Source organism: Melozone crissalis, unplaced genomic scaffold, assembly GCF_028551555.1.
Source record: "Melozone crissalis strain CALT ecotype California unplaced genomic scaffold, PUWL_Pcris_2 ptg000012l_1, whole genome shotgun sequence".
Classification (NCBI taxonomy): Eukaryota; Metazoa; Chordata; class Aves; order Passeriformes; family Passerellidae; genus Melozone; species Melozone crissalis.
Window position 1 is genome coordinate 6601736 of NW_026535790.1, and position 11335 is coordinate 6613070.

An 11335-nucleotide genomic window follows, 5' to 3' on the forward strand; every position below is an offset into this window, starting at 1 on the left:
ACACTGAAGTCAAACTTTTAAGATAAAATACCACATAAGTGTCCTGTGCACTTGACTCAGGTGACATCTCTCATGTAGTGATTGGCAAGTGCAGGATGGAGCCCAAGACTCGACATCTTGTAACCATTTTTTCCTACCTAACACAGGTGAGCTTTTTCTAAAATATCAAAACACCACCCCCAAAACAGGCAGAAGAAGAACTTCCTGAAGAGAAGTTTCCAGCACATTGCTGTCCTAGATAATATTAAAAAATGGAAGAAAATCTGACACATGTGCTGCAAACACACTTGTTTAATGACACACTAGAGACCCACTCTGACTGTAAGTCTCAGAAAAGCATTCATCCATTTTAATGGATAGGGTACTCAAGTATGGAAAATGAATTTAATAAAAAGTACCATCAGTCACACAACAGGTAAGCCTGTCCGTGGACACCAGAGAATTGTTCACCATTATTGCCAAGAAAGCCTGAACTTTTACAAACTGGCAAAGTCCGCTTTGTATAGGCCCCACAAACAATATTAAATTAATATTATCGTAACACTGACAGGAGGGAAGAGCCCTTGGCCAGGGTCCCACACCCACCTGTGCTCTCCGCACCTCCGCCTTCCTGCGCTCGCAGCCCTCCCGTGGCCGGGAGCTCCGCCTGGTTATGGCCCCGAACCGAGCCCGCGGAGCCCTCACAGCGCCGGGCACCGCCGGCAGCCCGCTGCCGGGATCCCCCACAGTACCGGGCACCGCCTGGAGCCCGCGGCCGGGGTCCCTCACGGCGCCGTGCACATCCCGGAGCCCCCCTCACGGCGCCGAGCACGTCCTGGAGCTCCCCTCACGGCGCCGGGCACGTCCCGGAGCCCCCTCATAGCACCGGGCACGTCCCGGAGCCCGCGGCCGGGGGCCCCTCACAGCCCCGGGCATGTCCCGGAGCCCCCCTCACAGCACCGGGCACCGCCCGGGGCAGCAGCACGAACGCCCCCCACCTGTGGGGAAAACGCCGAGAAGGCGCTGCGAAGCACCAACACTTTCCAGAGCGTTTTCCCAGCCGAAGTTAAGCGATGGAGGGCCACCTGTCCGCCACAGGGCTCTGGCAGCGGCCGCTCCCCGGCGGACCGGCCCCAAACTCGGCCTCCGAGCACCGAGGAGCCCGGGGCACAGCCGGGGCGAGGGCGGGCAGAGCAAAAGAGTCAGGGATGGCTGCGGGCAAACAGGGTGATGGGCTGCACCTCCAGTCCGGGTCCAGTTCCGGGCCTCTCGCTACAAAGACATTGAGCTGCTGCAGCGTGACCAGAGACGTGCAGCGGAGCTCCTCATCAAAACTGATGAGCAACAGCTGAGGGAGCTGGGGGGCCTGAGGAAAGGAGTCTCAGGAGGGACCTTTCCTTCTCAGCTTGCAATCTCAGCATTGCAAGTGAAAGTTTTACCCAAAAGTTTTAATTGAAAAAATATTTCTAGGGCCCGGGTTGCAGGAAAACAACACATTTTCAGTGTGGCTCTGTGTGGGACAGTCGGCCTGCAAGGCAGACGGTGCCATTTATCAGAGACTTGGCCCACGTGAGACTCTGAAAAATTTCTCCCTGTAATTACATTTCTTATTTTAACATTTCAGCAATCCATGTGTTTGGAAACATTCCAAATATTATAATTTTTCAATTACAAGCACTAGATAGAAAGACAAAGCTTTTATTTTAAATAGAGTCAGTTTTAAAAATAAACAGTAATTTCAACATAATCAAACACAAAGTGCTTTCACACAAAGCAAGTTATATCCTGCATTTGTTTGTCCAAGGTAGGTTTAACAAAGCAGGTTACTTTGGCACAGTGTGTAGATTATTCCATACACAAGAGAACAAACACACTTTGCATTTAAGGAAACACAACTACAGAAGGGCAGCAGAAAGCCTTGCAGAATGCTGAATTGGAAGGAAGAGCTGCCAACATTGTGTGTCCTATTCTCAATCCATACAAGGAACTTAAAGAGAATCAATGGACTGTCCACATAAATCTTTTTTTTTTTGGTGTTTTGCATTCTGGTGCCACCACCTCAGATTTTCCAATCATCACTTTGAAGAGACAAGGGGAGCTAAGGTAATAACAATTGGAAGACTTACCAAATGAATATATAGCAGGATTATCCAGACCAGACTGACAAGGTACTAAAAGAATTTAAAATCCTTCGTACCATGCAAGCAAATCCCAATTTTGGAAACACTGCGAGCTTCATTTCTTCCGTCTTGCTCTGACAATAAACTGACAACAAGCACATTTTCTGTGACACCCAGTAAGGCACAGGACTTGCTCATGTCACCAGAACAGAAAATTCAATGCAGCATCACCCAAGCCCTTCAGGAACACAGAGTGCACTATGGGGGTGCACCAGCAGAGAAAAGCACTTGTTGGTACCACATCATCAGCATGGAAAGCTACAAAACCACCAGCTTTTTATCTCCATCATCCTCTTGCCAGTGAGTAGCTCCTGATGTACATTCTTATGGCATGAGGAGACCAGAAACCTTTTCCAAATACACAAGGAAGCTCTTAAATCACTTGCAGATGGGCTCACAAGCAGCATCAGTTTACAAAACCTAATTAAGACAAGGCCTAGAGATTGTACATGATCTACAAAATTACTGGATTTCAAACATAAAGTGTTGAAAGACTTTTGAAAAACTAATTTACACCAAATATATACAGAAGGCACACTTGGCAAGAAGAGTAAATGCAGTATTTTTATTTGTATTTATTTTAGCTTTTTACTTTTACAGGTATTAATACAGTGTTACCAACACAGCCTTGTTTAAACACCTGTCTGCCTCTTCTGGACAGTTATCATTTAGGCTGGACATTAGGAAGAAGATTTTTCCAGAAAGGGTGATCAGATGTTGGAATGGGCTGCCCAGGGACATGGTGGAGTCACTGTCCCTGGAGGTATTTCAGAAAAGATTGTGTGTGGTATTCAGCACCACAGTCTGGTTGATAAGGTGGCATTAGGACACAGGTTGGATATGAGGATCTCAAAGGCCTTTTCTAACCCAGCTGATTTTGTGATTTGGATTCTGTAATATGCATCAAAATGTTGTTTGATCCAGTTGCTTATGACACAGAAATTACTTCAACCTTCAGAGCCTCATTCCCAAATTTTTTGTGATTATCATCTTAAATAAGCATATCCAGCTTAAGTTTCTAAAAACAGAACTCATCTTTTATTTAATTTAGAAAAATCAGAGAAACTCCTTAACACACATTTTACCTTCTTGATAAAGAAACAGTCATTAATGAGCAGATCAACAACTAAAAGCCTGGATGTTTTATTTATATGTTTCAGGTGGAATTTGAGCCTTAAGCTAAGGCTGAGGTTTGTTTATGGTCAATCAGCTGACTTACGTAAATGTACAAGGAAGTTTTCCAATGCTCTAACCAAGGCTCTCTGGGCATTTCCACCGGCATGAAGAAAACACTTCAGAGACTTTCAATCAGCAGTAAGAAAGCCTCCAGCCTAACAAAAACCACTTCTATATGAACATCTTTACTTCAGATTAGAGACATGACTAGACTTGAAATTGGCAAGGAAATTCAGACACCAGATTCATTCACTATTTTTGCACGACCACCTGAATTGTCCATTTGGAAAAGCTACGTCCAAGAAGGAAGAAGCTTTCACGTTTGGTTCTCTTCAAACTACAAAAGTTTTAAAATGAATTCTAGTGGTCACGAAAAGATGACAACACAGGATTTCTTTTTTCAAAGAGGAGCACCTGTCTCTGAGGCAACTCCCCGCAAGTTCGTAAGCAGTGCTGCTGCCAAAGCATGAGCCTAAATAATTCTCCATACATGTCCTTCTGTCCTCCTCTTGTTCTGTGCTGAGACTTTACAGTCTCAATGCAAGCACAATGTGCATCATGCCTGAGACAAGATTAACTGAAGAATATCACCAACCTGTTCTGTGTTAAGCAAAAAGGGAAACACTCCATTGCTCTCCATTGGTGCTGGACTGAGTGGCCCATACAGACTAGGTATGCTTTTCACAGACCTAAGTGAGACTCCTCCTCTCAAGCAATTGTGTATTCAAACCATCTAGCAATAAAGATTACTTTTTATTCGTTTCCAGTGACAGGATGCACAGAAAAATGGAAAGTCTCCATAAAGCTTCAGAGAGGGCTTGTAGAGGTGCTAAACAACTTCATCAATCAATGTATAAACACTGGCTATAAACGTTTGTAAGAGCCAACAAGAGCACTGCATTTCGGACAGGTGTGATCCACATCCTTTAGGGCATCAATGCAGAAGGGAATTAAGCAGCAGCCTGCTATACACCTGCAAAGGCAAAAAAAAGAGAAAAACACTGCTTTACCACTTTTTATACACACAGGAAGGTAAAATGTATTTTGTTCAAAAGCAATCAGTAAAACTGGTGCCATAAGCTTTGGGAAGAACACACATGGCTATGGAGTCCATTACTGAAATGTTCCAGAACTGCTTTAAGGTCCAGTAGGACACAGATGCAGATGTAGGCTAATTGAAGGCTCAGGTCCCACACAGAGAAAGAAGCTGAGAGCTCTGTTTAGCTCTATGTTAGAGCTAAAAAAAAGTCAAGGTAAAAGTGCAAATTGGAGTTGACTTACCCCAGCAGGCAGAGGCCACCACATGACAGCCAGGTCAAAGCTCCAGAGTCATACGAGAGACGGGTTACTATCACCTGGTTACAGGAAGGGCAGACCATCTGAACTGGGCGGTCATAGAACATTACTGGCTGCTGCACGTACACCGTCTGAACAGTAACTGAGCAGAGAAATGGCTGGTTACTCCATGAGGAACAGGAAAAAAGAGTAGCAATCAACTTCCTCTAAACCAGGTACAACTGAAATATTCACGGCTCAGAACAATGAAATACACAATGACAGAAATAACCATGGCATTTCCTAATGCAGAAATACACTGTCTTAAAATAAAGCTGCACTAAAAACTGCAGAAAGCCAAATGATGCTACTGATATCACTGCACACTGAGGGATTCAGAAGAAAACAAGCTCTTCAAAAGTATTTTTGGCAGGTGTTGAACACCTGCAAACCACAATTTTTCATCTTCTAACAACACCTATTATACAACCACTTTGACACCACCTTGACATGAGGTACAGAAGAGTTCTGGAGGCTTACTGGGGTTACTTGCTGGTGGAGGCTGTCCCATGTGTGGGGGAAGGTTGGTTCCCTTCCCATCTGGTGTCTGTCCAGGGCCAGGGACAGGATAGGGGTGAGGATAGTTCACATTGATTCCTACAGCTTCCTCATAAGAAGGTGGTGCAGATGGGACAGGTTTGGCACTTGCAGCAGACATATCTAAAGCATCAAAGAGAGAAAATTGTAACAGAAGGTATTATTTATTAATGGCAATTGACAAATAATTAGGCTCAAATCAACAGCAAGAAGATAACTAAATTAAAAGGAACTTTTACCAGCATAAAATTAATTGGCTGGTATTTGTTTCTGATAGTATTAAATGTTAATCTTGATTTCACTGTTGTTGCCTAATACCCAATTCCTTTTCACTGCGAATTTTTTACACTTTGACTCAACACCAATTCTTCCTTTATAAATTAAAAATACTAAAGCAGGGAGATGGGGCTTTATTAATATACTAAACAATCTAAGTCTCGTAATTCTCCAAGAACACTATTTCTAATCCCTCTTGTTCTCCTGAAAAACAGAACAATATGATAGGCCACATGGTAGTTGCTAACCAATGTAAGCCTGGTTTGTGGTAAAACTTCAATATTTTAAAAATACTATTTACCTCTGCTGTAATTTGAAAGAAGAAGTAATTGTATTAAAGGAAAAAGAAACCCAAACAATTAAGCATGTCCAACTGAACTCAAAGCTTTTATAACTGTCAAATATATCTACTATATCTACCCTCGCCATTTTTGCTTCTTAGCAATGTTTTAATGAGTTTGTAGGGCAAATTTTCCTCCACCAGTTGTTATTTTGTTGCAGAGGACAGGAATGCTGACTGCTGTCAAGAAACTACTGCAAGTTCAATGCAGACTTCCTCTCCTCCTCCCCACCTACCCACTTCCTGTAGCCTGCCCACCATTTTCTTTGTGGAACAAGGTCTCATGGCATCAATGCTGACCAAGCATCTCCCTTTCCCCCTTCCCCCTAAGGACCATCAGACAGCTCTCCAAGAGCCACACTCCATTCTGCTGCTGCACACATGGTCCCTCTGTACATATGCATGTCTTTTCACTCAGTACTGTCTGGGAAAGCAACCTGTACTTGGAATATTAATTCTATGGTGCTATGAAAGTTATATAGGAGCTCCAATTACCCACAGCACTACTGTGAATAAAATAAGGGAAATTGCACTGATGCAATCTGCAGGTTCAAAAGACAACATGCCAAGAAAAAGAATTTTGGGTGTGTCTGTTTAGGACTGGTGTCACTCCATCCACACAAAGCTTGGGTGAGACCCAGCACACAAGTCCCCAACAATGACACAAGCCCTTCCACTCTCCCAGAGCATGGAAAAGTCCCTGGAATACTGGTGATTACCTTCCTCACACAATACAGCTTTCATCAGGATTTCAGTGAAGTCTATAAACACTTCCATAAAGAACTTGTCACAGGTTTGTTCACTCTTCCAGGCTACACAGGACTAATCAGCTGCACTGGAGGCATGGGGATACACCAGCAAACACCAATGTTTATAAATTTCAGGAGTCCCACAGTCTTCCCAGCAGATTTAGCAGAAATGTGGAAAGGTGTATTACAAAGGGAATTGTGTACTCAGTCAAGTGTGGGTTTTATAGTAACCCTGTGGCCAGGAGTGGTACAGAAGAACAGACATGCCTACAGGTGCTGGAGCAGTAATTGTGGTAAGCCTGGGACAAACATTGCTTCTTCCCACTTTTCTCATACTCACACTGCAGCTTTGGCAGAATGAAGAGGAAACAGGACAGCAGTCCAAGATGTTGAAACTCAGTAAGTTTTTGTAGCAACAAGTATTTCACAGCTATACCCTTAAAAAACACCGATCTTCTGATTTCTTCAGAAAAGAGAAGTTTTCTCCTTGTGACTAAACTGCAGAGCTGAATCACGATCTACTGGCCCCACTTGGTGTGCTGGTGTTGGCTGTGGGTGTACAGGAAGCCAGGAGGGGACACTGCCAGAACAGCTGACCAAAGGGATATCGCAGACCATAGAGCATCACACTCAGCAATAAAACCAGGAAGGTTTTTGGGAGAGAAATACTACTCAGGGACTGGCTGGGCAATGGTTGGTTGCTGGTGAGCAATTGCTCTCATTTGCTTCACTTGCTGGATTGTATTTCCCTCTGTTAGCTTCCTCTTCATTACAGCTATTAAATTATTACTTTTCTTATTATTTTATCTCAATGTAACAGTTCTTATCTCAACCCATGAGTTTTCTCACAGCCATCCAGTTTCTTCAGGGGTGCAGTGTGTGAGCAGCTGTGTGGTGCTCAGTTGCCAGGCGGGCTCAAACACACAGCTACTTCAGCTGCTCAGCTCTGCTGCACTGACAAGCAAGTTGTAAGAAATTGAATGACACCTTTTCACAGATTTCAAAGTTATATAACTTCCAGCATGAACACTTCAAGTCTTGATATTTACTTATTTTGAATTACATTGCATGATCTTTTCTTACCACCAAATGGTTTTGAACAATCATTTCAGTTTAAAAGAGATCACGGCGCTTTTTCTGCACTTTCATTTTTTTTTTTCTATTTCTGTAGGCAAACATGAACAGGTTTCAGGTCCTCACAGCACTTTGTGGAATCCCTTTTTTTTTTTTTAAGTTTCAAATCTGTAGCACAAACAACATGTAAAAAGTACTACAGTGAATGGTAAAAAACTAAAACCATGTATGAATTCCTTGAAGTTATCTATCTAAACAAAAATTCCTAATAAACATCAAGATGACATTGGGACTACAAAAAAGTCTCTTAAAATTACTGAATATTGTAGATGTAACCACAACTTCAGCTTTTCAATTTCATTTTTCTAATGTCCTTTCTGCTTTAAATGTCAGCTCTGAAGAGATATTTGAACCATCACTTCATACAGTCAGTGCAAATATGCAAGTGTGTTTCACACTCCAGGTCTTGAAAATTAGGCTGGGGACAAGAGAAAAAGAAGATAACAGCCCACCTCTCTCCTTGGTATGTAAAAAACCAACCAACCAAAAACCCCTCTAGTAAAGAGCTGCTTACAATTACAGCAATCCTAACCTAATCTGGCCAAACAAATCTGTTGATGCCCTTCCCTTAATCTCTTGCTAAAATTTGGCACAATTTAATCCTTAAATTAAACAATTCCTATGCAGTCCTCTTCACTAGAAATCCCAAGCTGCCCTCTAACAACAGGGGTGGTTTTGAGGGTTCCCTGCACATCAACGTCTAAGACAGCAACTGGTCAGCAACACGGAGAATGAAATACAGGTTGAAGCTTTTAACAAGCCAGCAGGATATACAGGTTCATCAGAGCACTCGGAGTTATGCAGTGCAAAGCCCTAACACAGCACCTTCTTGGACCACCAACTTTGTCTGAACTCTGGACAACTTCCAAGTTTATCAACCTGCTAAGAAATACTATCTCAAAGTTGTTTAAATTTCCCAGGCATTTGTGAGAGAATAAAATCCAGTAATCACAACAAAAAAAAAAACCAAAAACCTCTGACATATTTCAGGAAGAACCAACGGCACTGTGGTCACATTGAATTCTATACTGGCGAAGTATAGTAATAAAAGTAGAAATAAAAGTAAAAGAAGAAGCACGGTGTGTTCTGCCGGCAGGAGCGATTTCAGAGGCCAGAGTATTACTTTTATCAAGTAGTCAAGTTTTGGAATAATCCTGTGAGTGGCTTCATCCTGTGAGTAACCCCCTCCCCGGGGCAGGGAGGGCCGCTCCGAGAGGAGCTGCTGCCGCGCGGATCCCGAGAGCATTCCCTAAGGAAAGGGCCACCTTCCGCCTGCCACACTCGGGAAAGCGAAACTCCGGCCTCGCTCGGCCCCTGCCCACGGCCTCTCCCGGACGGAACCGGGACCGGGACCGGGACCGGGACCGCGCCGCTCGGGGCACGGCTGGCCCGCGAAGCCCCAGCTGCCCTCGGTGCCTCGGGGGCTCCCGCAGGGCGGGACCAGCCTCAGAGCCGCGGCTTCTCCTCCTCCCCGCAGCCGGGCCGGAGCACCGGAGCACTGGGAGCGGCCCGGGGAGGGCAGCGTTCGGGCCCGGGAGCGGCCCCGGCGGAGCAGCAAAGCCCCCGCCGGCGCCCCGCTCTGCCCTGCCCGCCGCACCGCCAGGCTCCGGGCAGCCCTTACCGTGCCCAGCCGTGCCCGCCAGCCCTCCTGGCCTCTCCGCTCGTCTGCGCTCGCACGGGCGCGGCCACCGTCAGCAGGGCTTGGCTTGTCCCGTCCCGTCCCCACCCGCGTTTCCTCCTCCCCTTCCCCCTAGAGCAGGCGCCGCGGGGGTTGCTCGGGAGGGCGCTCCGCTGGCCCCGGCCGGGCCCTGCCCGGGGGCCGCTTCGGCCGCTTCCCGCGAGCCATCGGCTCCCGGAGCGGCGTGTCTGGGCAGGACGGGAAGGGAACGGGGAAAGCCTGTGCAAGTACAGGCACTCCTGGCGCGTTTCGCAGTCACGGCCATCGGGAACTCCGCAACTTTCGCCAAGAGCTCGCTCACATTAAACCAGTAATCTTCAACTGCCCCATCACCAGCGCAGCCAAGCACCACGTTCAGTAACACTGCAAGGAAATCACTAATTCTACAGTGCCCTTTACCTTACCAGATCAGATATTTCAGACAACATACAAGAACACATAAAATGATCAACAAAACTTTCAAGTTCAAGATTCAGTGATTTTAGGTAGTGCCTTAGAAGCAATTGAATTGGATTCAGTCTTTGGAAAACGCAAGAGTATGTCAATCCTTCCTCTATCCAGCTGCAGGATAACACAAAAGTAAATTATGCCAGATCCCTAAACGGGCTTCAAAAGGGACTGCTTCACATGCTGGTTTGTGTGAATCTACCTTAGACTGAAGGGTCTTGATAACTAACCCCTGCGGGTTATCAGCAGGGACAGTTCATAAGGCCTTTTGGCTGAAAACATCTAAAATCCGTCCAAGACCTAGTTTTGTATTTAAGTATCTTCTTGAACCTTGCCCTAAGGAACACACTTAAAACTTCAAATCCATCCTGGAGCAAGGAGTCAGGTTTTATAGGATGAAGGAAGTTTACCCAAAGTGATGATAAACCCAACAGGAAGCTCTGCAGTCACAGTAATCTGTTGATTCACCTGCAAGTATGGGCGCTTGGGGATGTCATCAGAGGTTGAAAGTGTTGAGGGCATGAATGCTCCAGTCCCCCCGATTTAGGGAGAGGAGTGTGGAGTGTGATTTACCAGTACAGGGATTAGAACTAGACTTAGAGGTGAATAAATTTACTCCATTACCAAGAAACCACATAATATATTCTTTTTTTCAGGAGCAGAACCTGAGTAATTTGGGCTTTGTTGGCCTGGATTAACTCAAATTGGAATAATTGTTCTCTTACTAATTAAACCCCCTTCTCCAGGTGGCTATGAGCAGCTTAGGAGCCACAAAAGAGAGAAGCAATGACTGAACACATCTCCCAGGGTGAAATAAGGCATGGCCTTCAACTGGAAGCCTTCTTACTCCAGCTGCCAATGCTCTCTCATGTGTTGTGTTTTGCATCTAGTCTAGGCTGGCCCATGCTCCTCCTTGGGGACCCCAGTAACATTTTTCCTTTTTGCCCTACTACTGTTTCCCCCAAATGTCCAAGTAGGCAGTTGGCATCCATTTACTGGTGAGTGTATTTCCTCTCACTATCCAGCCTCCTTCTGACCCTGCTCACCATCTGCTACTTCTGTCCTTTTGCTGGATGGCACTGGGTGAAAGAAGCATCAGCTTTAGCCAGCCTGTGGCTGACCAGGCCACCACAGCACTTGGGAGTGTGTGGACAATTACACAGAAGTCACAATTTATGGAATGTTGTGTAGTGCTCAGTGGAACAAGTCGGCCCAACACAGGCAATTGGCTCTGTGACCACCTAAAGTAACAAACTGTATCACTTTCCTGGGGAATATGTATATCCTTGCTAGTAAATACTTGTACCACCTTGAGCCAAGCGTGCACCTTAGGCAGAGTTATCCTGTCCATCAGGTACCAAAAGTAAAGCCCTGCCTCTTAATACTACATTGGTGTTAAGGAGTTTTATTCCTGATTCTCAGTGACGAGCTTGTGGAAAATTGGCAGGTTTGCTATGGAGAATTGATGACGCTGCTTGGGCAAGGATGAACTGAGGCACTTGCT

At 45.4% G+C, this 11335-nt stretch overlaps 2 protein-coding genes across 2 annotated transcripts; one reads left to right on the forward strand and one right to left on the reverse strand.

Annotated features, from left to right (window-relative positions):
• Positions 1–378: 378 nt before the first annotated feature.
• Positions 379–1266, forward strand: LOC128933964 (uncharacterized). The gene is made up of 2 exons (XM_054271170.1): positions 379–415; positions 551–1266. The coding sequence occupies exons 1-2, from the start codon at positions 379–381 to the stop codon at positions 1264–1266; spliced, it is 753 nt and encodes a 250-aa protein (XP_054127145.1).
• A 2545-nt stretch (positions 1267–3811) lies between these two features.
• On the reverse strand, positions 3812–9385 carry LITAF (lipopolysaccharide induced TNF factor). The gene is made up of 4 exons (XM_054271015.1): positions 9328–9385; positions 5151–5330; positions 4617–4773; positions 3812–4308 (listed from the first exon to the last, which is right to left on the reverse strand). Exons 2-4 carry the CDS (start codon positions 5326–5328, stop codon positions 4200–4202), a joined length of 444 nt encoding a protein of 147 aa, XP_054126990.1. The 5' UTR covers positions 5329–5330; positions 9328–9385; the 3' UTR covers positions 3812–4199.
• Positions 9386–11335: the final 1950 nt, after the last annotated feature.